Here is a 26,180-nt window from a genome sequence, read left to right as displayed (position 1 = left end):
GTTCACTCATTAAGCAAGTGCTTTCGATTTGGTCAGATAACTTTCTTAGGAGTTATTTTTCATGTCAGCATCTTGTGACAGGGTTGGTTGGTTGGTTGATCTTGTACTTCTCTGCAGCAAGAGCTCACTGAAGACTGAATGTTCCAAAGAAATAGGAAGCAGCAGTTTTGGGAAAGTATTCCCTAAATGAAGCAAGACAGCCAACCATTTGCTTTAACAGATCAAAACCCTGGGATTGAAAACAGCAATTATTTCTGTCTCGAAACCAAACTCAATCTCTTCACGAGCAGGCTGCCAGGTTAAGCAGCAGATTTGCTCTCCTGCTCCCAGATGTGACAGCAGCCACGCTGGGTGATGTGGCACTGCAGTGTCAGCCTGTTGACAGCACTGTTCCTGCTGGACCACAGCTGACAGAAGAGAGAAGCATTGATTCAGCTCTGGGAGCTCTGCATTGTGATGGGAGGCAAACACTTAAAGTGAGACCTCCAATGAAGAGATGTCTGGAAGACAATTCCCTGCACAGAAAGCAGAGTGAAGTGAGGGAGAGGGGCAGGGAGAGATTTGTGCACCTGGATAGTCCAAGACACCGAGAGTCTTCAGTCACCAAAGCTGCAGGATTCCATGCAGAGCTCAGCTGCATTTCTTCAACACTGAGCTTAATTTTCCTCAGCTCTAAAAAAAGCTGTAGTTGTTAGTTACTGCTCCCAAGACACAGCTTAGCTTGCAAACACTGTAGTACTCCCACGCTGCATTTCATTTGTCAAAACACATCATTTGGAAACCACACCAGTTGAAGGCAAAATGTGTATCCATGTCACTTGATCAGAGGGCAGGGAGACATCTGTCTGGATCGAGCAGGATCCATTGGATCAGCAGCAGAAAGACCTTCACTGGTTGGGAACAGAAAGCTCTTCAGATACTCAGGCACCCAAGGTACTCTAAAGTGGAAAACATGACTAACAACTCCTTCAAGGACAATCCTAGAGACTGTTCAGCCAAGGCTGATTTCAGATACACACAAGCCTAGCAGATCTAGGGTTTTATTTCACTGTAGGGACAAGCACTAAAGTGAAAATGGTGTTAATTGGAGGTCAGTAAGTGCTCTTTTCCAAAGCTATTTAGCTGCTTTTCTGTAACAAGTGCAGAATCTGAGATTTGGAGTCTTCAGGGTGGAAATTCAGTGTTATGTTCTGGCTTGGCTTACCGGGGTGAAAAGTGTTTCTTTGTGTCAGTGGGAAAACTCTGACACCTTCAAAAGAGGCTGCATCAACAAACACTGGTAAGCTCTGCAGAGAGCTCTGCCACATCCATGCTCCAAGGCAGCCCATTTTCAATTAGGCTGAACAAAGACACAAAGAGGCAAATTCAGGATGCTGATCTTAGAAAGGGCTAAAGTACTCGTGCCAGTTTTTCATACCTTCCATTTTGCATGCTCCTCTCTGACACTTGTTCTTGGAAGTGCCCATTTGATTGTGCAAATTGGCTGTTTTACATATGTGCACAGCTACAGAAAAACAAGTGAAAAACTCTTTGTGCTCACTAGCTAAGATGAAGTACTTAAAGAATACATTCCTTTCCAAATGAAATAAATGTTGAGCAGCACACTTATATTGGTTGCTTAGCAACAGGTTATCCTTTGGCTGTGCTGGGGACTGCATGGGTCCTCTGAGACTGCCATTACAGACCTGCTTGGAAATGTCAGATTTGGAAAGGATGCAAAAGTCAGTAATTCTATTTTTTTATCCTGTGGTATCAAATAATTAAACCTCTCCTATTAAATTAGCCTGATCACAGAACTTAAACCTCTTCTGGGACTCTAAAGCACACAGACTTCAGTGGGAGTGGTGTGGTGTGAGTTCTGCAGGGAAGAGCAGAGTGGTTATGGTTTCCCTCCTAATGAGGAATTACATTATGCAGTTCCCATGCAGCACTTTCCATGTGTAGCTCCTCAAGTGCCATTTTTTTCAGGAAGACATTATTTCACCTAGCACAGCTACACCAGGAGGACATATCCAGTAAAGTCCTTAACCAAGATCTATCCCAGAGAATGGTTGGTATTGTGATTCCCTGTTCTCCAATGCAATAGACCAATCACTCCAGTGTGGCTGCCCAAGCTCCTGGTGGCTCACAGAGCCAGCTTGACTGCCATGCCAGGGCTTCCTTCATTTACAGAATGCAAAAGGCACTCACACCTCCAATCCACAGCCAGCTGAACCAGCTCAAGGGGGCAGCAGTGCAGGTGTATTCATCATTAAATCCTGAAGAGCAGTAGCTTTTCCACTTTGTTACTAAAAAGCCTTTGCAGAAACAAAAAACTGAAGAGCCTCTGTTTAGACAGACATCAGAGCTGCTGCTGCTCTGTATCTTGAGCCCGTTTAGCCTTTGGGCTCTTTAGCTCAGGTGTGGCACTGATGCCCCTCTGATGCTTCCAAGGTGTCAGCTATTAACTCTGCACAGCGGAGCTTCACGGTTGCACAAGCTCAGGGTGATGCTCTCCAGGTGGGGAGACCTGCCACAGCCTTTTGTGTCACTAAAGTTTGTAGTGTAAAGGTGTCCAAGGTTGCTGATGCCTTTGGCAGCCCTGCACTGCTCTGTGACCACCATCCTACAAGAGTTCTGATGAATCACACAGTGGGGAAAGCAAACACTGTCCTCTGCCAAATTCGTGACCATTACTGTGTTCTCTGTACCTAAGTTAAGCCATTAAAAAATCCTTATTAGTAGAAAATATTACATAGTTGAAATTCAACTGCTATTCTAAAAGAATAAAAGAAAATTATATGGCTAACCTTCAAATAACATAATTATTTTCTTAATACACTACAATTGCAATCCTGCAATTTACACTTACCATGCATTTATCTTGCATAGAGATCTTCTACCAAAAATGTAAATTAAATAGATATTTTCTAAAATGTCAGTATGGAAAAATAGAACTTCATTTTTTTCCCCATGATTAGACTCAAGCAAATAAAAAATACTCTATTTAAGCATGAACCAGGCCAAGGTTCACTCCTGGGCAATGGCAGCAACCAGACACATTCCAGCAGCATAAATGTGGGCCAGAAAGAACAGATGGAATGAAGCTTACAGATACCAAAAAGTCATAATTTTCAAGTTAATACCCCATGGTAACATCTGAAATGGTTTCAATTATTTAGAAGGCTGGTGCCTAAAACAAACAAATAGTAACTCCTGCCATATCGTGTCTCAACAACTTTTTTTCCTGTGTGCTAGATAGTCAAATCCTCACTTTTCCCTCTTTGCAGAGGCCTCCCTGTGGCACTCTTTGGGCACATCTGAATTCTGGGGACAAGGAGTGTTCTCAGAGCCTTCTCTGCTTCAGGGAGCAAGAGAGTGCCAAAGCACAGACCTGTCCAGCTCTGCAGATGTTTTCGATGTAAATGTTTGGGGTTTTGTGCTGCAGTTACATTTATTCATTCATCTGGAGGGGGGAGTTTGGCAGAGGAATTCCTCCACAGAACATTTTTGGAGCCTACTTTCACTAGATGAGTCCATCTACAAACAGGCAGGTACTGCTTTTTATTTTTTTATTCTGACATTAGGAATTTAATAACACCCTCTGAGGATGAGCCACCTTCTTCACAATTACTAAAATAGATTCACGACTTCCTGGCTGTGTTTAAATGTGCTTTACTTATTTGCTTGATGTTTTTAGTTTTCTTTATTTGCTAAAAAAAGATTAAGAAATTGGCACTTTCTTGGTCACAACTACAGCCAAGACTATATTGCAAATACACCAAAACATCTGTGTTAATTTCTGTGTGTGAAGATCAGAAAAAAAAGCTGCTCCTAAATAAGATCTGTTTTTCCCTTCAGGATATTGCCACTCATCTCCATCTAATGTTTCATTTCAACTTTTTAACAATTAAAAAAAATTCAGGTGTTTTAGAAGAACTCTATGGTAATTAATAATTTCAGACTCAACAGAAAGATCCCTTAAGTCACCAGGAAACCCAGTTGTTACAGAAGACATCAATCACATGGAGATTCAAAAAGCAATTTTGATCCCCTGGAAGGACAGACCCATTTAAATGAGGAATCACAGGTAAATGAGTTCAGTAATTAAACACCAGAGTGCTGCTTTTGGACTAGGTGTGATGGCTTGTGCCAGCTTGGCGCCTCAAAAGCAAGACGTGCATTATAAATCAGGAATTTTTAAATACTGTTGGTGCAGCTCCCTGTGAGTGCTGCAGGCTGCAGTTGGTAGAGCAGCACGCAGGGGCTGCAGAGCTCCCAGAGAGCACAGATCTCCCATTGATGGCTCTGGGCTTTGCCTGTGGGATGTGACCCAGGCTGGCCTCCCTGGTCCCTCGGCGTGGCCGATGCTGCAATGTCAGAGCTGGGGACAGCTGCTGCTGAGCACGGTGCTGATTTATAATCAATGCTTTATACATTCACATCATGCACTGGCTGGGGAATGGGTGTTTTAAAACCCCTTTGTCTCAAGTAATTCAGCTTTTTTAGGAACAGAAAGCAAACACATGCCTGTAAATATCCATTTTTCTAACATGCTTGCTTGTCTCTGCTCTCTCTTATTGAACAACTGGGCGTATTGAAATCCCTTGGGGCACAACCATTAGGATCCCAATGGAGAATGCATGCTTCAAATACCAGGATTGGCACGGTGCTTTTCACTGAGTGTTCACCACCGACTAAGTAATAAAGGAAATTTCTGTCACTAACCTTTCCATATGAAAATCTGTTAATTAGCAATACAATTTCATACCATTTGTGGAACTCTCAAGTTAGGGATCCTAGTAATGAAACACATGTTTATTAAAATTAATCACTAATACAATTAACAATTATTAATGTCTATTAATTTATAACAACTAAAAGCTACCTTCAATCTCTTCATCTCCAGTGACAAGAGGAAACCAGTTGCTCTAATTCAGTGGATCCATACCCTAGTTCTATTTGCAGTTTGTAGGTACTTCAACAATTTGGCTGAAGGCAGCTCTCATGAGGTATTTTTATAGCAGTGTTACAAAAGGGTGAATTCCATTGCCCATCACGGGCAAATACAAACCATAAACACTTCTATGTCAAGGAATCACACATTGCATTATCTACAGCCATGCACTGCACAGGACAATTAAACTTATAGTTTATCGAACCTCAGGGCATAGCATGAGCAAAATAAAGTTTTAAACAGAAAACACAAAGTTTAACAGCCTGATGTCATGGAAATCTTTTGGAAAGTTTCTCCAGGTGGCATTAATCTGTCCTCTTCACAAAAGCCAATTTAGAAATAAGCACAAGTTCTACTTTTCCATTGTTTGTTCCAAGAGCATGAGGATTTAAAAGACCTTTTTAATACTAAGCTAATATTTACTTGATTTCTTGTCCTTAGACACTTTTCCATTATTGGCCCAGGCTAACTGAAGTGGTTCATCCAGCTTATACTCTACACCTCTCTTACAGTAAAATGTTGCAATATTGGATTGCCTCTTTCCAGCCTGGAGCCTCTTACATTCTATGTAAAGAATAAAGAAAAAACCCAGCTCAGAATACAGAATACAGGGAAGTTTACCCTGTATAACACAAAAATAATCAGTTCTGTTGAAGGTGTTGGACTTCTGCTCCACCTCAGCTGGCCTTTCACTGGTCAGGATCTTAGGTTTTAGAAGCCTCACTCTTGAGCACCACATAATTTTGTAAGGGGATTGCTAATAATTCATCTGGTTGGAGGAAAGAGCAGCATCTCTATATTTAAACTTGAAGTGATAAATTATTCTGATTACCTATCCTGAATTAGCTACTAAATTAAAAAAAAAAAAAAGTTCATGTGGGGCTCTTTATTTAAAAGCAATTTTCAGCACTGCAGCTTTACTTAGGACACCTCCCATCACTTCAGCTGAAGCCATGCAGCCAGAAAGGAAACAATCTGCAGCACTGAAGTCACTCTTCAAATGTTAAATGCAGAAGTGGTTGGACAAGTTTTATTCTAAAAAGCACATGGCACACATGATCAGATATTGTTGCCATGGCTGACTTCCTTTATTACTTTGAGTAAATCCATATTTGATGCATTAAGGATGGATTGGGTTGCTGTTAGGTAGAAGTAGGTCAAGTGATTTTTAAGCCACAGTTCTAAGCATAGACTAAGAGCAAACACAATAGATAATTTCTTATTTTTTAAATCTTTAGCATGTGCAATTATAGTCAACCTATTATTAACTTGCACTTAATGCATAATGCCATCTAGTGGGAAAATCAACAGGTCTAGATGCAACAAGTCTGGATATCCCATGCAGTATCAATCTAAGTAGTGTTGCAACTACTGGACAGTTTTAATATGGAAATAAGTTTAAAGAAGAAGAATTTCTCAAAAACAAATCTTTACAGATGATCATTAAGGTCCCTTCCAATTCAAATTGTTCCATGACTCTATGAAAATTGAAATATCTTCCAAACATGTTTTATCCTCAGAGTTAAGCAAAACAATCTCAGTGAACTTCTATATAAAATGATTATGGGATGTGAAACAGACCTCAGTAGCTTCTTGATTTTATTTCCTGATTAAATTTCATTTTGAGATTGAATTTTTGGTAAACACAATTACACAAACTTCAGGCTGATAGAGGAGACAATTTAAAGTTTACTGATATATCAGCCAGAACAACCTGTAATTCCGGAGAGTTTCACAATTAATGATCTTCATAAGCATGAGGTCACTTTTCTGTACCCATAAATAAAAAAGGAAACAAAGTGACCAAAATTCAAAGTTATATAAGGTAAAGGCAGTAGACATCATAAAAAGATAGAGTAGAAGAAGAGGCTTAGATAGACTATCAGATAAGTAATGTACTCTTTTGAGAGCCCTTCTAAAATCAACATTAAAGCAACAATTCAAGAGGAGTAATTTATCAGAATTTTATCCTTCAGGAAAACATAACACTTGTCCTTTACTGGTAAATTAACCTGCTTAAATGAATCACGTTCTCTAAAGCCCTTCACATTCTGGGTCAACTTGCTGTGATATTACTTTATTCATCATTTACAAGGTAAAACCTTACAGCAGTGTAACCCCTGATGCTTATATTGGTTAAATCAAAGAACTTTGGGCCTGAAGGACCCTGTGGAGATCATTTAGTCCAACCATTTTCTCTGGGAAGGACCATAAGCACCATTACCCCAGGTCAGCTCTGTGGCTTTTGTGGTAACTGAACTTAGAAATCCTCCAAAGGACAAGTTTCCACCAGCTGTCTCAGTAACCTCTTCTGCTGATGGATGCACAACATCATGGTGAAGAACATTTTCCTGATGTCCCATCTGAACCTCTCATGACACAGTTTGTGACTGGCTCAGGCCATTCATTCTCATTCTCCCTCTTCAGTTTTGAAAAGGGAAGAAGAACAAGCAATTCCATTGCAGCAGTAAAATAAGTTTTGCACAGCAGAATAACGGAGAAAAAATTATCTTATTAAAAAATTGACTGTGTCCCCTCAAATTCTCAGCCTGCAAGTAAGGCTCAAATAGGTAAGCCAAGAAAGAGCTATCCAGAGCAAAGTTAGAGGAGTGTAAGTTAAGAAACACAAAGCAAAAAGCCAGACCTATAACTAACAGCTACACCCAAACACTAATAATCTCCTACAAGTATTGTCTGGTGCAAGAGGTTTGCTCAGCTGCTCCAAGAGCACAAACTGGGCTCCTTTTGCACATGAAATGTGCAGTGGGTTTGTATGAGTGTTTTGAGGCTGTGACTGCCACAGTGAGGCCTTTATCTGCTTCACAGGTCTGTGTTACAATATTGGCCCACTTGTTAAAAGCCCAACTAATTAAAACAAACATCACCTTGCCTCCATTAGCTGAATTTCAAACTTTATAGGGAGAAACTTTTTATTGTGACACACACAAAAAATCCTGTCTGACCCAAATATAGCTTGTAGTTGACTCAACCTGAAAAGTCACTTTGTGATGCATCTCCTGCTAACAAATTATACATTGGTATCCTAAATGTGACAAACCCCAGATATGTGAAATGAAGACACTTTGGTACAAAGATAAGGCAAAGTCTGTGGGCAGGTTTTTAATTAAAGAAAATAGTGAAGAAAGCAGGTACTTTTGGACACACAAATCCTGAAGTCAGGAAGACTGCACACCTAGCTACACTTTCTTAGCGTATTATTTGGAAATTAATTAAACCAGTTGGTTTAATGAAACTCATTATGTCTATTTACAGATATTGCCTCTGTTTGCCTAAATATATAACCACAATCAATTTCTATAGCCCAATATCAGCTTTGCTATTCAGAGGATAGAGCAAAAAATAATCAAACTATATAAATTCTGTCAGTAAAGTACAACCTCTTAAAATACACTTTTTCTAATGGAAGAATGTGAAAATTAAGTGAAACTCCTGTGGCTATTAAGGCATCCCTGCACCCCAATACCAAAAGTACCAAGGGGTCTTGATGATGGAGAGGGAGCTGCCTGCATTACTCTGTGACTGCCTGTCCCTTGATAACTTTTAGGCATCATCAAAAGCTTTAGACAGAATCTGAAAGAGACAGAAATTGACTTTCATCATAGTCTGATCAAATTATATGACTGACATTGTCATCTTTCTTTTTGGTTACAGGACAATTTTATTGCAGTAGAGGTTCAAAATTTCACTGACATTTTGAGCTTCAAACTCCAATTGCACTTAAATTTTTATTTTACTGGTTGTTTAAGAAGGCATTTGTAGGTGGAGTGGATTTAGAACTCTTCATTCTACAGAGAAAAGTTCTTCAATTTCCTAAAGATGCTCCTCTCCCTTGTAAAACTGGCAAATGCTAACAGCCTTGCACAACTGCTAATATAACATAAATGTTTTATTAGGGTTATTAACCAACTACCTTATCCATCTTCCATAAATCCAGATCTGACAGTGTTCACTATGGACAGACAAATGTCAATATTCACAGTGCAATTCCCCATGCAAGACCAAATAGAGATCCACTACTTTTTCTACTGCTGCACGCAGAGAAGGGCCTGTCTTTTGGGTTCAAACTTTTGGGGTTGAATTCCACTAAAAAATGGCCTCCATTTCTTCTTACAAAAGTATAACATGAATTATGTGCTTCACTCTTTAGGAGGATGAGAAACAATTAATATGCCGTGAAAATAAAGAATGCAAAAATCTATTACCATTCCCCTTTATGTTGTTGACAATATCTCTGCCTGTTCCAAAAAATTAGTATCTAGAGAATTTAATTACTTTACCTACAGCATCTCCCTTCATTAAAATGGAGTATTCAAACACAAATTGTGTGTCAGGACTCAGGAAACTAATTTTCTTTCCTCCAGGACAAAAAAAGCAACCTGTAACAAAAAATCAAACAGGCAAAATACATTAAGTGGGTAACAGATTCCTCTAGGTATTAGAAATTTTATGTCCATCAAGACCTAGCAGTTTGGTTTAATGTGTCAAACATCTGCTTGAGAAGGTGTCAAAAAGCCTCCAAAACTGGCACACAGAGGAATGTGTATGGCTTCCTGGCTGTGAAGAACATGTTTTACAAAATACTCATTTTGGCAGAGGCTATCAGGCTTTTTCCATACACTCTCTGCAGTCATCCTTGCTAAATACTCAGGTGGGAATGTGCAGATCCCCAGCAACAATTTGTTTGGCATCAGAAAAGGATAAAATATTCTTCGATAAAACACAGAAATATTATAATCTCATAGAGTTTATCAAACAACTTACAGCAAAAGTGAGCTCTGGAGTACTTACTCAAGAGCAAAGAAGCAGCAATTTAAGAGGAGTAGAAAGGTAATTCCCTCAAAGACTCACAGAGGGTCTTTTGATAATGATGAAAATACAGCAAGAAAAAGAAATTGTGTTGCTGATGACATAAGGAATAATGTACCAAACCAAATCACAAATTAGAGCTTAAAATATGAGAAAAGATGTGAGTTAGGCACTATTCCCCATTAAAACAATTTTTTCTTTTTCTCTTTTCTCTAACACAGGCATTAGATCCTTACCATCAAAGCAGGGATTACCAGTCTTAATTTTTTTCATTTTTTAAATGCACAGGATAAAATTTACAAACTATAAATATTTCATACATGCATGGGGGGAATTTGAGTATGGAGTAAATGTGTATCTACCTTTTCATGCAGGCTTTTTTAACAAAACCTGGGTCTGGCACGGTGGGAAAAGGGCTCGGTGGACAGGTGCATCAGGAAGAATGGACTTAGCAACAGGAAAAGTGACTCAATCTATATATGATAAAAAGAATGTTTTGTGATTTCTGTAGTTCACTTATCTCATGTTTAATCATATGAACTTAATGGAAAATTGTGTATAAATTTTTAAAAGGAATGTGAGAAAACTTGAAGTTATGCAAATACATTGGAAGTGTCTGGTTGTTAAGATGCCTTTGGATGGGAATTATCATCAAGTAATTATGAGCAATTGGATAAGTTTATTACAAAATTATATCATTTTGCTTCCTAGGAATTTCCTAGCTTTCCTTTTTTCTTTTCTTTGATGCAAAAATAAAATATCAGCTGCTTAAAGTCACATCATCCAATAGGCTATGGTTAGAGTCTCATTGGAAATAAGATCTCTCTACATAGTGTGGAAAGCAGGAAAAAAGTAAAAAAAGGGGAATTTATGACTTAAGTAACAGGTTGTTACCTCTTGAAAATGAACTTTCCCTTCCATTGCTCTTCAATACTTGTGAATATTAACAATGAAATAAAACCACTACAAATAAGTCAGTTTTATTCAGTTACACAAAAACTGGAAACGAGAGGTCTACAGTGGTATAAAGGAACAACATTGTTTGGAATAGACACATTTAGTCTTGCTTAACTGCAAAATATTTCTCTGAACAAAATCATGAGATTCGTTTTTATGGTTTCCCATATTTACACAGCAGTTTTATCTTGAATTAAGAATGGCTCTTAAAATAGTTGGAAAATGCTCACTGTAAAGAATCTTTTCCAAGATTTTCTGCTCATTTTCAGATGACATATTTTGCAGCCTCTGCCTTTATTCCTCCTTTGTTGCCACAATGGAATCTATCAGTGCTTGTGGCTCGTGCTGGCTGTGGCATTTTTTGCAAATATGATCCTGCAACAGCATTGTATAGGGAAAGGGTAGGTGCTTATGTGAGGTGTCATCAATTACTTACCAAGGTCACTGCATGCTGTATTCTCTGGGAATCATATTATGGGCACTCTTCATAGCCTGAAGGAAAAGGTACTGAATTATCATATTCTTTTGCCAAAATAACATTCTGATTACTTTTGACCCAAGTTAATATTCAGTCTAAAAATGCCAAGAAGAGAGGCAATTTCAGTTTAAACTCTATTTATCCCAGTGCAAGACAAAAACACTAAACCACCGACATACATTGGATGGTAATTTTAGCAAGGTCAGTGGTTTAAAAATTAGTGTAGTGTTGTGTACCAACATCAACATTATTTTTAGTTCTAAATTTAACAAAAAAGGTGACTAATACTAGGCTGAGAGGTATCTCAACCTGGTTAAAAGAACCTGGTGTTCTCATCCTATTGACCTCTGAAAATGCTGTGGGGCTACAAGTGAGCCACAGAACAAGATCAAGATCTGTATCTGCCTCTAAGTGCATGCCACCCAATAAACTAGGAAACAACAGAGTTAGAAAACATCGTACAGTGTGCAGCCTAACTTGTTTGTAGAAGAAAACTGTGGGAGAAAAGAAGACCATGGCAGCCAATATCACACAGGACGGTTGAGGGACTATTACAAGAAGTGATAAGGTTTGTGAAAAAAAAGTGAGATACAGAATCTAGAGGTTTTCATCACTACACAGACATATTTAATCTAGTCCTTAGAGAACGACATGTCTAAGTATCTTATCACCTCATCCACAGACAGACACAAGTAGGGAGCGTTTAAGCACCACAAACGCTGATGGAAGGTGCTGCCTTTTGGGATACCAGGATAACTCAGTTTCAGACTTTGGTCCTAGAGGAGTGACACTGAAGATGAGCTTTAGTGATGGCCTTTATGGGACTGATGGGCACCTGTGTCTTTAGAACTGGGTTGGTTCTTGTTTTTGTTTGAGACGTGTCCCTGCAGCACTGCTCCGGCTGTAGGGCCATGAAAGGCATATTGATCTAGCAAGAAGTGAGAATTTTCTTTTGACTCTCAGCCATGAAATGTCTGATAGACCAAACTAACAAACCATCCTGGCTGACACCTGCACTTCCTGATACTGCAATACAATGCCACTGACAAACACAGTATTTTGTTGCCAAAAAAGGGCAGTTTTGTGTTTAGTGTATGGGTGAAATTCAACCCAGCAAACAAAATGGTGTATGGGATTATCTTGCTCTTATGCCTTTAGGCATAATAAAAAATAATCACCAGGTCAGCTGACCAGCTCTTTCCAAATCTGCAAGAGTGCTCTTAATTTAAGTGCTGCACTTAAGAGGTTGGTCAATATGGAACATGGACAAGTTATCAATGAAGCCAAGCAAAATTCCTTCTCAGGAGCCTTTGAGTGCACCACTGTGTTCTGCTAATTCAAGTGAAAACATTCCAGACAGTGGTGCTAAAAAGAAAAGGAAAAACAGAAATACAAATCTGATTGATATTATTCATAGGGAGGGAGGGAGGGAGGGAGGGAGGGAGGGAGGGAAGGAGGGAAGGAAGGAAGGAAGGAAGGAAGGAAGGAAGGAAGGAAGGAAGGAAGGAAGGAAGGAAGGAAGGAAGGAAGGAAGGAAGGAAGGAAGGAAGGAAGGAAGGAAGGAAGGAAGGAAGGAAGGAAGGAAGGAAGGAAGGAAGGAAGGAAGGAAGGAAGGAAGGAAGGAAGGAAGGAAGGAAGGAAGGAAGGAAGGAAGGAAGGAAGGAAGGAAGGAAGGAAGGAAGGAAGGAAGGAAGGAAGGAAGGAAGGAAGGAAGGAAGGAAGGAAGGAAGGAAGGAAGGAAGGAAGGAAGGAAGGAAGGAAGGAAGGAAGGAAGGACCACAACAAAACCAGACCACAGACAATACAGATAAGGAAGAATTTTTTTGTGTTGTTGCTGTTTGCTGTGGTGCATGAGACTTCCATCTCATGTGAAATCTCCTTTCTCTGAAAGTCAAAATGTTAGGAAAATTAAAGGCAGCTCCAGCTGTGAACAAAGTTTTGCAAATGTTTGTTAATTTACAGAGGATGAGGAGATGGTGTCAGTCTAGTTAGACTGAATCCAGAGACATGCCCTTTTTTAAAAAAGCTGATTTTGTCTTTCCATTATTCCTATGCAACAAGGGGAGGTTTGGGGGAGAAGAAATAAATCAATGTATTAATATGGCTATTAGAGTGAGGCTTTTTATCTTCATTAACTTTGCCTATGTTAATGCCTAACCTTTTCATACACAAGAAGTCCAACAGGGCTGGAAAACAGGATCCATGCCTTTAAAAATCTAGCCCTACATCTTTATCCAATTGAATACACTTTGTGTGAATGTAATGAAAAATAAGAGGCAGTTCTGGAAAGCAGCTTCCAGCAGCTATGATATGACAGTCTTTCTGCTTCTTAGTAGCCAGTTTGCATAGACAATGGTGTGTTCTGAAAGGCCCTCCATTGTGGATCTGCCTAATGTTTTGAATTTGTATTTGCTAAATGCAGTGTATGACCCTTCTCATGCTGTGTTTGAAAGCACTGAAGAGAGTAATTTAAAAGAAACTATAATACTCTTTGCAGGCATCATATTCTTTGTTATAGCCTGAACACTATATCAATTATACAATTAGAGATAGCTCCAGTCCCTGCCAGACACAGCTTTATGTAAGAACAGCAATTGAGGGCAACTGAAAAAAAGAGAAAGAAACCCATTAAAGTTTAAAACTTGTGCTTTGGTGTTCCTAGTTCCTATTTTTCTCTAAATCATTTGGAAGCCTACCCCTTTGACCTCCTTTTAAAGAAATGGAATTAGGAATCTCCAGGCACTTTCCTCTTGGTTTGATTTTTGCAAGTTCTAAGAATACCAAAATAGCTCGGAGACACTAAGAGAAAGGAGGTAGTGTTCAAGGAGAGTCACTGGCCAGTTTATCATTTCTGCAAGGAATAAGGAAGTTCTTGCTGGAATGGATCAAATATGGATTTATCTCCATAAAAGAGGAGGGATGCTGCAATAACAGCATTGGGGAGCATTGTATCTGCTGCAGCAATTTCAAGGGACTCTTCATGGTTTGTCCTGGCTTTCCTTCTCTCTGACCAGGATACAAAACTGGTTCTACTCATTTAAGGATTCTCACTTTACAGACCCATTTTAAGTGAAAGAGACACATCGCCATCTATTTTTATAGTAAGCAACAAAAGGTGAGGCTTTTCTACTTTTCATTTACCTCTCACATGCATACATCCATCTGCTGTAGCATCTTGCAGGTTCTAGGTAACCAGAGCTTAATAGAGAGCCTTCAAAGAAAAAAAATATCAGTTTTAAAAAATGAAATTACTAGTTTTCAATGCCTCCCAAATCAGTCCAAACCTCAAAAAAAACCAGTTCCCTCAAAAGAACTCACTTGTGTTAACCTACACACGTAAGGAAAAAAACTCTTGACGTTAACATCAAATAGGCATGTTGGAATTTACTATCCATTTCATGAGGAAAAAGCAAGTAATTTTGGCACTGCTTATATTCATATTAATGTTGATCCAGCTAGAAGAGCAAGAGCTCTGGGATCACAAAGCAGGGTAGGATGGCTAGGGGTGAAATTTAGGTGAGAGCCAGGAAGACTTCAAAAATATTTCATACAGTAAGTATGGAATACTATACAGAAAGAAATCATAAGATTAGGTAAAAACACCAATCCCTCACATTACAACAACCATCTCCACAAGATTGCCAAAATGCCGATCAATTTCTAAACCAGTATTTTATGTCATTTAACATTTATTTATGTTTTACTCACACTTGTTCAAATAATTAATGATTTAGAATTCATATTAAATGATTTTGAAGATTGGTCTACAGTTTTAAGAGGCATTTCTTAAAAGTAAGACATTTTGGTAACAATGTTCCACTGACTATTTCTAGACAGGTATTACTAAACTGCTACAAAACTTTTTGTCAGGCTGACATCAGCAAGATTCTGCCAATTCATAAAATCATGTCCTTATGTTGGCATAAATATTAATTTCCCTTCTATATTCCCCAAATTCACTAATTTCTCAAAGGAGAAAGGCAACCTGATCTCCATAAAACTAAAATGGGGATTGTATCCTTATGTATCACCAAAGGACCCGGGCTGCAATGTTTAATTGTCTTTTGATGTTTTCCTCGACAAATTTTTCAAGTCAAAACATGCTGCAGCTTCAAAATATATCTGCATGCTTGTAAGCATGTAGTTGGGAGACTGTGCTTGCACAAAGAATGCTTTGTTTGTTTGCACCTCTCCATCTAGCCATTAGAAACCGGCAGAGAAGAAACAAACAGCCATGGCACAGATTTAGCTGTAAAATTTACATTTTTAAAAAAACATTTCTGTGCTGCTGAGATTTTAGTTTTTTCCCCTGTGTTCTTCTGAAGCCCTAGGAAAGGCAGGTGAGCAGTCTGAGGACGCCGGCAAGTCTAACCCCGTGCCTCAGCGTGAGATTGCTGCGCCTTCGAGGGCAGTTTTAGGCAACTCCGAGTGTGACAGAAAGTCGGTGCCGCGGGCTCTGAGAGGTGCCTGCGTGAGGCCATTCTGCTCCGACCCCGAAAAAGGCAGAGGGAGAAGGAGCAAATCGCCGGCCGAGGGGAGCTGTGTCTTTACCTGCGTGAGGGGAGGCGAGGCGGACGGGGCCTGGCCGCGCAGGGCCGCGGCCCTCAGGAGCGGCGGGAGGGCCGCTCTGCACAGCCCCTGGACAGCTCTTCCCCCTCAGGCTCGGCTGCGGGAGGAGGAGGAGGAGGAGGAGGAGGCAGAGCTCGCCATGGCGAGGGGAGGCTGAGGAGGGCCCCGCTTCCCGAGCCGGCGGCGGAGCTCGGCGGGGCGGGGAGGGGACGGGCAGCGCCGGGAGGCGGCACCGCGCTCCCACCTGCCCCTCTCCGCCGCGGGCAGTGATGAGGCGGCCGCGGGCAGCGGCTGGCGCGGAGCAGCCGGAGTTTGTTCGCTGCCCGTCCTCGTCTCCCTGATGCTCTGAGCCGGAGTCTCCTCCTCTCGCCGGGCTCGCACCCGGGCTGGATGCTCCGCTCGCTCCTCGCTTCCCTGCCACAGCCGCCGGCCGCTGCCCGCCGCCCCGCAAGACATGGAGCCGTCCGCTGCCCCCCTGGACACCACTCCGGACCCCGCCATCGTGCAGCCCCCCGGGGCCAACCCGCCGGGTGCCCCGCGGGAGCAGCAGCAGGAGCAGCTGCGGATCGGGGAGAGCGGGCAGTTCAGCGAGGGGCTGGAGGACAGAGGTGAGCGCCCGTCCGTCCGTCCGTCTGTCCCCCGCTTTCCTGCACGCTGCCCTGCGCTGTGGCGAGCCCCACCACCTCCCCTGCGTCCCGAGGCGCCTGGTACCCACCCCGACGGCTCCTCCGACACCCTGTCCGCAGCATCCTCTCGCTCGCTCTCCTGGACCCGTACCCTCCCCATGCCGCCGCAGCAGCCCTGCCGGTTCCCTCCCCTTCAGCCCAGGCAGCCGCACGCCGGTTCTTGCCCCCCGAACTCCCCCTTTCAGCCCAGCTCGCCCACCCCTCATCCCGCCGCTGGCAGCCGCTTAACATCCCCCCGCGCCGCCCTCGAAGCTCTGCCCCGTTTTAGCTCCCGTGCGAGCGCGCTCCGCGACAGCTTTGAAGTATTTTTATAAACTCTATTCGTGGCTGTTCCCACCTCGCCCGAGAACTTGCCTGCCTGGCGGCTGCCGGCGGCACATGGCTCCACAGGCAGCGCCCGGGCGAGGGGCGCGGTGGCGGCGGCGCTCCCGGCGCTCCCGGGGCCGGGGCTTCCCTCCCTCGGGAGGCCGCTGAGGTGCCCGAGCCGGAGCTCGGGGTGGGCGCAGCCGCCCCCCGAGCAGCGGCACAACGGGGCATTCCTGGGGGTCCGCCCCAGCCGGGCTGCGGGTTGAAGTCGGGGCGCTTGTCTGCCTTCCCCCACCGAGCCGTGCACTTCCACACGACTCGTTTTTTGTTGTTTGCCTAAATACCTGGCCAGGTGTTTGGAAGCTGCCTGCTTCCGACCAGCGTTACGCTTTAGCGTGAAGCACATCCATTTCGGACGTCTGTGCAGGGCTCACTCACCTGCCGCCCACAAAGGCAGCTGCCATTTTAACCCTCCCCACTGCCCTGTCCTCCACACCGCCTCCAGGCTCCTCTTCCACACTATTTGTCTCCATCTTTTAATTTTATCTATTGGCTTCCCTTAGCCTCTCTCTCTGTTGCCTTTTCTTCCTTTTCCATTTTGCTTTCAGCATCCAGGAGTCCCTTTTGTGTTCTCAGTCTTCATCCATAGCTCCTTTATACGTAACCCCTCTATGTCCTGTTCTTTGCCCAGCTTCCCAAAGCCTGTGCCTGCTCATAAATCGTAGACACAAAGTAGAGGAGTGAGGGGGAAGAGCATTCACTGCCTTCCTGACAGCTTCCAGTCATGCTGGGGCTGGGGACAGCCCTTACTCAAGGGCTACCCTCACTGTCACTGCCATTGTACCTGCCTGAGGGCAATCTGAGCTCTTTTTTACATGAGTGAGGAGTTTTGATTATGGTTCCAACACAGAAGTTTGGTTACAGAAAATTTTAATTAGTGCCCAGTAGGACAGAGCCAAAGGTGAAAGCTGTCCCTTTTGGCATTAAGGGTAATTCCATAAAGAATCGTGTCTGTTGTACCTAACCTATCTCTTTCTATGAGGGAGATGAAGCTAAAGCTGCTGATTTAATTTTCTTCCCTGCCTCCATGCTCTTTCTGTGGCCCTTGCAGTACCTTTCTTTTAGCCTTTCCTGTAGTTACTGGTTCCATGTATACCAGGATAATTCAGTCATTGTAGAGGGAAATCTGGTATGCTTTTTGCAGGTTGTCCCTGTTGAAAATGTTAGCAGTCTGTCCTTTTAGATTGTACTTTTCCCTACAATCCTTTCCAATGAATCATACCAGATCCAGTTATAGAGATGATGCTTCCATGTTTGCTAAAAATAAATACTAACCCCAAATTTTGGAGCAAGATATTTGCTCTTTAAGAGCCAGATCCAAAATCGGTGATAATTTTGTGGATGGGACCCTTAAATTAACATCCTTAGGTGAACAGGTTTTTTATTAGCCTTATCTCTTCCACAATTTCTAACTTGACATTTTAAAATGATCCCTTAGCCAAATAGAAAAGTACTTCTGGTAAGTCAGCATATGGTAAAGAATATCCTAGAATCACTTCACAAATATGCCAAGCTTGTGTTCTGCAACTGTTAGGCAGGTTTTTTTCTCCTTCTGATTTTTTTATGGAAAGAAAATCTGTTAATATGTGAAGATGCTGAAAGATAAATTAAAAATCCAGTGAATTTAATCATTTCATCATCTTTTCTATACCTTAAGGATATCCATGTGTTAAATAAATTATTGGCAATAAAATTACTCAGTATGTTAATTTCAGGGCGGAGGAATTTCATTTGTAGATGGTAGCTGTTTATTTTTGTAGCAGTGCAGGTCATACTGAAATAACTTTTATCCTCCTGTGGATGCTTGCTTTCTTATGGTCAGTGAAGAAATATGGAAGTTTACCTTGTGAATTTCGTTCTTGTGTGTAAATTAATGAGCTGTTGTTGCCTCTAAATAATTTTTATTCTATGGGCTTGGTAGCCATGTGAATGAGTTTGTATCTTTCTGTGCTGGCCTCAGGACACTCCTAAGAATTACGTGATCTTTCTTGGGGGTGAAAATTTTAAACACAGAAAATGTGTTTGGATTATTCCAGGAGGGAAGGGATCACACCGCTGACAGCCAGAATGTGCCAGCCATTTTGAGAGACAGAGAAACACACACACGGCAGAAGTGGTTGAGTTTCATAAAGACCGCAGTCTCTGTCATACTCGACACGTGCTTGACATGTGAATAGTAATCAGGAGTGCTGCACTAGCTCTGGGGCTTGTTATTCACTCCTCAGTTTAATTAGGATATTGTTTGATTTGTTAGTATCAACTGTGTACGTTGGGCTTCGCAGGTAATAGTGAGCTGTAGCCATGAATTAAAAGATGTCTTAAAAGAAAGAAACAGGTGAGGATATCTGTCAGTCTGATCTGTGTTTGTTTGAGGTTTGAAATATTGAGAGTCAAAATTGGCTGAGAAAACCTGTGCTTTATGTTCCAAAAAGATTTGGACCATAATTTGAAATCCTTGATTTGGGGAGGGGGTAGGAGGGGTGAATACACAAAATGTGAGAAGATGTGTTTTCTCTATGGTTAGATTAGTAGAAATCCCTCCTATGTTTCAAGATGAGATGTTGAATTACCTCATGGCAGACAGCAATTAAACTGTACATCGTTATATATAGTAGCAGAAGATAGGCCAAACATTTGTGGGGAAAAAAAAATTCTTCACACAAATGAAAGCAAGCATGTGAGAAATAGCTGTGCAACACTATCAGTAAAAGACTCAAAGCTTTTGGAGTCACATCTATCAGCTTTTGTGTATTAGACAGACAAAGAATGCAGGTAATAAGAAATAGACAAAATTTCAATATAGGGCCTGGTCCATGCAAGTTTGCATATCCTTTTCCATTCATAAAAGGGGGAGGGTGTAGCACAAAGTGTGATAATATTTAAAATTTTCTAAAAATACAGTACAAGCATGAAATTCTCAGAGTGGCTTTCTGAACTCCCATAAAGAAACTCTGTGTGCTTTATTGTAACTGGGGTGTAAAACGCATAATTTTTCCAAGACAGTGTGTATCCCACCAATTATGCTGGGATTGCAACCAGTAATTTTAACAGACTCCAAGTGGCAGAATAAAATCTGATGGCTCAAATTTGACCACCCCTGGATGCCTGCCCCTCTGCTGACATATTGCTGCCCCCAAGGCAGAGATGTCTGATTCAGTTCTGAATTGATTCCAAAACCATTGCAGTTCTCAGCCAGTATATTACAGTCAGTTGAAATGAATATCTGTAAAGGTTAATAAACTTGGTTAATCATGGTGTGGATTCAGGAATACACCGAGAACCAGATCAGATGTCCCTGCCTTGAAAGTGGCAATAGCCACCAGAGAGAAAACTGGGGAAGGTGAGGATAGTAACAGCTTCAACTCTTATGTTGTAATCTGGTGCTGAGTCTGACACAGCCCCTGTTCTCCACCTTTTGTCTAAGACCTTAAACCAGCTACTGAAAATCGTGCTGTTAAACCAGTGTCTCAGTTAAATGCATTCAGTGCAGGCAGATCTCTCTGAAAAGTGCTCATCATCTGAGAGGAACCACCCACATCTTCTGGAGTAACTCATTAAGAAATTTAAAGCCTTCAGATTTTCTCTCCAGTTAAGCAGATATGAGCTGAAACTTGATGGTGAAAACGAATGTATGTTTCAAATTAGATGACTGTATTAAGCATAAACTAATCAGAATGGGATATACAGAATAGAAATATGTAAAATTCTGGATGCATTTTAGAAGTGGTTTAAGACTCAGACTGAGAGAATAAAAACCAAAGAATGTTAATTTATGTTTAACCTGCATTCTCTGTGATGTAAGATCAGTGGACAAAAGACTTTCACAGACTGAAAGCATCAAAAAAGAGAAAAAGCGATAGCATTCCTTTGTGTTCAACAGCCTTCTGCACCAATTGCAGCAAAGACAGAATTGGGTCTTCAATTAGTTCTAGATGAGAATGTGTTCTTACCCCAAATAAAGGCCAAGGTGCTTCAAGAGGCTTTTTCAGCTGTGACAGCTTTGATTCTGAGGCTTGCCCACTTGTGCTTTGATGATCAATATGTGCAGTGAATCCCTGTGCTTTGGGAGGTGATTCCACAGGGACTGGAGAGCAGGAGTTTTTCTCCTATGTTAATTAGCCCCAGGATCCTCAAATTCTGAAACCAGTGTTGCTCTGAGGGAGTATAGGACTGAGCCATTTCTTGTGTAGAGATACGGGTGGAGATCATATTGATTTGTGAATTTCCATGGCTGGAATGCAGTGCTCTTTTTAAGGAATTGATGTGTGGGTCTTTCTGTGTGGAGTCAAAACAGCTTGTGTGTGCTCTTCTTGCTTACTCACATGTTTCTGGTGGCCTCATTCACTTACCCTTAATGATGTGAGCAGGATTTGATTCTGTATTGCTTCTGTGTGTAATATAGAATGTAAATGTGTCTTCTAGGGCTGAGCTGTGCTCAGCTGTGTTTGTAAAAGGAGCAATGCATTGTTCATACCTTCTTTGCTTATTGCTTATCAGGTTTACTAGAAAGCAGTACAAGGCTAAAACCTCATGAAGCTCAAAGCTACAGAAAGAAGGCATTGTGGGTTTCCTGGGTCTCCATTATTGTCACACTGGCTCTTGCAGTGGCTGCTTTCAGTGAGTATTGGGAATATTTTAAATTTCACACCTCTTCCTTTTTGTTTATCTTTTGGTCTCAGAATTTCTTTCGTTGTGGAAGCTTCCTCATGTTTTTTTTTTTTCCTTTGCAACTGCTAAAGAGGTTTTTCTCTACACTGCCTGTGTCTGCATGGTGCTTATAAATTAGTAAAACTGTTGGGTTTTTTTTTCTGCAGAGCATAGGGTTGTTGAAGGTCGGAGAAGGAAACAGGAGATGTTGATTCCTGCTAGCATTTATACATGTGGAACTGTTAATTTAATTAACTGTTAACTGTTAATAGTGTAAAAAATCATTATGCAGTGGGTTGCCTTTTACTGAAGAAGTCAAATATGACAAATTTTAATCTGTTTGGGATTTGTAATGGGAATGCTATAATAAAGAATAGTGAATTGTAAGGGAGAAATATATAATTTATTTGTATTACACTGACAGATAACCTAAAACAATGCTAATCTGAAAGAGAAATTCCATTTTCTTTTTAGTACTGTGTTTTTCTGTAAGTTCCATAACATTTTTCTAATTTACCTTTAAACAAAGAATTTGAGTGGGGGCAAAAAAAGTCCAAACTAAACCCAAATCACTTTTATATGGGAAAAAATAAAATCTATTTATTTTATTTCAAAACAGGAAAAAATGCATCTGTGTGTAAAAACAAATTTTAGTTCAATGCAAATTTGAGAAATACAAGCTTTCTATCTTGGGCAATTAAGTAACACATGAAAGACAAAAAGAAAGATGGAATGTGAACAAAATCTTTTCTGTGGCACATCCTCTGTTTTAGAGAGTGAAAAATCAGAAGTGATTGAATTTATGCTTTAATACAAACAAAAGGAAGGCTCTGACTAGGAGACATCAAAGAAGTCCCAAAACATCATTCTTAAGCTTGATAAAGACAGACTTGTATTGTTTTTTCCTTTTTTTTTTTTTTTTTTTTTTTTTTTTGGAATCACAGCAGCATGTCTTTTGTTATTCTAATCTGCATTGTATGACCTGCTGCTGGAAGTTGGTGTCAGCTCCCAGGAGAGGTGATTAAAATCTGACCAAATGGTCTCTGAACACTCAACATATATTACTCAGAGCAATTTATATGGAAACACAGGTACAATAACTTGGTTCAGAAATAAGAAAAAAGAGGAGGAACACTTAAAAGCAGAATCTGACACTGTAAAGAATTTGAATGTTAACAAGAGAGTGAAACAAGTTTCCATTTTGTTTCGCTTCATGGAAATACAGTGGTCTGTCTTTGCTACTGAAGCAACATAAAGGTAAATACTAAGTTACAGAATAACCTTGTTGCCTATTAACACTATAGTTTTAAGGAATATTGTGATATGACTTGATTTTATTTTTCATTTTCATTTGTCAGGGTTGCAGGTATTAAGTGTAATACAGATAACTAAACCTGTGTCTTTTAAAAGGATCCTTAAAAACATTTTTAAAGGTTATTTAGGCCAAATTCTTTTTTTTTAAAATTTTATTTCCTTGGTTTTGGCACTCTGGTAGTGTTTAGAGAAACAAACAACAGCAGAAGTGTAGTCCCTGTCTTGATATTCTGTGGCTGTGTATTCAGCTGGAGGGTATAGACACTGAACTACTGAAATCATAGCAGACTAATTGTGTGCTTTTGGAATGTGTCTGCCCCCATGGTTTGCTGAGGCTAAATTTATGAAGAATAAGAGAGGAATCAGCACACAGATACATATTAAGTCTGTATGGAACCTCTCATTAGGTAGTTGGCAGTTAACTTACATGCCACAAAAACCTTGCCAGGGCTTTTCATGTCTTTACTATTAAAAATTTTCCGTCTTTGAGGAAAATACACTGACTTCTGGGATCACTTTGCTGTCCCCATGCAATTTCAGAAGTTCTGCTCATTTTACTGCCTTGCACTGGTGCTCTCTTCCTCAGTGCTGTCCTTTTAGCAGGTTCTTCCAGCCAATCCATGAGTTGGGAGAGATGCCAGGTGACCAGAGCTTGCTGCCTGTTTGATAGAAATGTCTAGTTGTCACTTTGGGGTATCTGACACTGACAATTCTTTGCAAACAACTGCTATTTAAAGCGTCCTCTTTCCATTTTACCTCCTGTCTGTAATGGTGAAGTGTTGGAAATACAGCCCTGATGTTCCATTTCAGTGAAAAACAGGGACCTGCTCTGGCAATTGTCAGGCTACACTGACTATTCTCCCTGCTCTTCCTGACTCCCCTAGAAATCCCTCGTTTAAATTCCTGGTTTATCCCCTTACAGGCTTCAACATGCTTTCTTGCAAGCATGTCCCACATGATATAGTCAAGATACTAGGCCAGGGAAATGATGTTATTTTGATAACTGTAGGGAAAATGCTAAGGGGAGTGATGTCCATGTGGAGAGTAGGGAAGAGGTTCAGGAGTTTCCTTTTCTCACCAAGTGTTTGTAGGCAGAGCTCCTTCTTTTTTTATGGTCCACTCCCCACCCTTCCTTTCAAGGCTGGTCTAGTTGCCTCCAACACTGTATATTTCCAGCATTAGAGTAAGTTGGAATGGTTTATTTTGATTGGTATGAGGTGTTTTGGTGGGATTATGATGCTGCCCTAGCTGAACTCTGAACTTTCACTTTGGTAATTTTGAAGGAGACTGAAACATTTCATTATGATCTCAGTACATAAAGTAGTTTCCTTATTAGGTAATGTTTATGGCAAATGAGGCTTGAGGTCATAGAATCATAGAATTTTAAGGCTGGAAAAGACCTCTGAGATCATTGAGTCCAACTGTTAACCCAGCACTGCCACGTTCATGACTAAACAGTGCCCCTAAGTGCCACGTTCACAAATTTTTTGAAAACTTCCAGAGGTGATCATTCCACCACTTCCCTGTGCAGCCTTTTCCAGTGCCTGACCACCCTTTCAGGGAGAGCTGAACTAGGCTAGGCTGGGTATGGAGCAGAATGACTGCTTAAGGGAAAATGAAGTTGTCACCTTTCGTTCACTAATATTGACAAGCAGGACTTAGACCATGAAATCAGCTTTTCCACTTAGCTGAAAGAACAGATCCCTTACTGTCAAGCACTTAATAAACTTAATTTTACTGCAGAAATGCTGTACATGTAAAAGACCATTTGGAAGTTCCAGCTGCTGTCTCTGATGCTGCTCCTGCACTCTGTGGTAACTGTGGTCTCAGGGCTCTGAGAGCTGTTGCAGATGTTGTTCTCCAGCATGAAATTGCACAAGGCTTCAGTAAAATCTCTGTAGACTTAAATGTGTGAGACCCTTGAGGCCAGTGGAGTCCCGTGTATCATCTTTAGTGGCTGAAAATTTGGTGTTCTCAAAATATTCTGGCACTGTTGTTTTGTGCAATACTTTCATGATCAAATTCTAATCAATGCCTGGTCAATAAATTCATTTTGCTCTTCATTTCAGTGCTGCCTGAAATATGCATACTTGTAGAATTCTCATCAAGAGTGGATTTACTTTGTTATAAATACATAGCAATAAACAGAGTCTGAGCATGATAAAAGTTATTAAAATGAACATTAAATTATTCCTTAGCACCCAAGTAAGTGCCAGAATAATAGTTCTAATATAATTATTTCTGGATTACAGTAATGTAAGAAAAGAATGATAACAGAGAAAAGAATGATAACAGAATAAGAACATTTTTTTTGCAGTGTATATCTGTGTAGCAAAAGGCTGCAGTCATTTCATAATAACAGCTATTATTTCTTTCTCTAGCTGCAGTATTGTGTGTTCATACTGAGCCCAGTTTAAGAATCGTAATAGAGAGCAGGTGGAATAGAACTCTGGTGTTTTGAAACTCATTATTCTTAGTTCCTTGACATTTATGTTACTAAAGAAGAATTTTGAAAAATATACAAATATAGCTTCTGCTGTTGCAGTTCAGTTTCTGCTCAGGCAGCTAATCTCTGATAATATTGTCAAAGCAGAAAACAAACTTGTTCTGTCTGGTGTTTTTTGTCCAGTGTAGACTTGTGATTCACAGAAAGCAGCGTGTTCATTCATCTTCCTGATCTGATCAGCCAAAATTGCTTCACAGTGAATGGAGGAGTCCCAGCTCTGCATTAAAACAATGCATAGACCCAACTCTGCTCTGAAGGCTTTCTTTGTGGTCAGAGGCTGAGAGAAGGTTTAGAATGCATGGGTTTGTAAATGTGAGCTTTGTGAAGGGCTGTGCCCAGGGCAGGTCTGCATCAGCCCTGGTCCCTGGGAGAGTGGCAGGGGCTGTTTGCAGAGCGCTGGGGAATGGCAGTGGCTGCTCTGTCCAGGGCTGCTCTGGAGATCCCCCCTTTCAGCTCACCACAGGCACAGGTAAGGTTCAGCTGCTCAGAAATAACCAAGTACAGCAAAAAGTCACATCCTGGTAAGTGTTTAGTGTGGTGTAGTGAGAGGTGCTGGTGTTCTGAGAAGGTGAATTCCATTTATCTGTATCAAATCTCAGGTGGAAAATCAGTAGGTAGAATTCTGTGAGTGGGAGTATTTTACAGGATTAGCTTATCCATTAGCCCATGGATAAGATATTAAATGTAAATGCAGACACTGATTTTATATTTATATAAAAATTTTTTGTGTTTCAGAACGAATTGCTGAAAAATGATTTATCATAGTGAGCTTCCACATAGTGGGAGGCATTTTGTTTGAAATATGTGGTGCAAATTCTTACAAATTTCAGGGTGGGTTTTGCTTTCAGATTAATGCTTCATGATAATTCATATTCTAACAGTTATAAATGCCAA

General features: G+C 40.9%; 2 protein-coding genes across 8 annotated transcripts in view; one reads left to right on the top strand and one right to left on the bottom strand.

Moving 5' to 3' along the window:
* ACMSD (aminocarboxymuconate semialdehyde decarboxylase) overlaps nt 1-15,885 on the bottom strand; it is a 38,611-nt gene extending 22,726 nt beyond the window's left edge. For 2 of the 5 annotated variants that reach the window (XM_064435235.1, XM_064435242.1), the window contains exons 1-3: nt 15,750-15,818; nt 14,340-14,409; nt 11,157-11,212 (exon numbers count right to left, since the gene is read on the bottom strand). Coding sequence is in view for 1 of the 5 variants with exons in the window: in XM_064435241.1 (XP_064291311.1) it covers nt 14,340-14,352 (13 nt within the window). In the remaining 4 variants the exon portion in view is untranslated. Of the gene's footprint in view, nt 1-1,417; nt 1,579-11,156; nt 11,213-14,339; nt 14,410-15,749 lie in introns of those variants that run through there. The other 3 variants (XM_064435241.1, XM_064435239.1, XM_064435238.1) reach the window with 3 other exon arrangements.
* A 57-nt stretch (nt 15,886-15,942) lies between these two features.
* The window catches only part of TMEM163 (transmembrane protein 163), a 92,955-nt gene continuing 82,717 nt past the window's right edge, over nt 15,943-26,180 (top strand). For all 3 annotated transcript variants that reach the window (XR_010369494.1, XR_010369495.1, XM_064435243.1), the window contains exons 1-2: nt 15,943-16,375; nt 21,317-21,436. Coding sequence is in view for 1 of the 3 variants with exons in the window: in XM_064435243.1 (XP_064291313.1) it covers nt 16,222-16,375; nt 21,317-21,436 (274 nt within the window). In the remaining 2 variants the exon portion in view is untranslated. The remainder of the gene's footprint in view (nt 16,376-21,316; nt 21,437-26,180) is intronic.

The sequence above is a fragment of the Passer domesticus genome, chromosome 10, assembly GCF_036417665.1.
Source record: "Passer domesticus isolate bPasDom1 chromosome 10, bPasDom1.hap1, whole genome shotgun sequence".
Classification (NCBI taxonomy): domain Eukaryota; kingdom Metazoa; phylum Chordata; class Aves; order Passeriformes; family Passeridae; genus Passer; species Passer domesticus.
The sequence above is the reverse complement of the archived record's forward strand: the minus strand, read 5'-3'. Positions and strand labels throughout refer to the sequence as shown.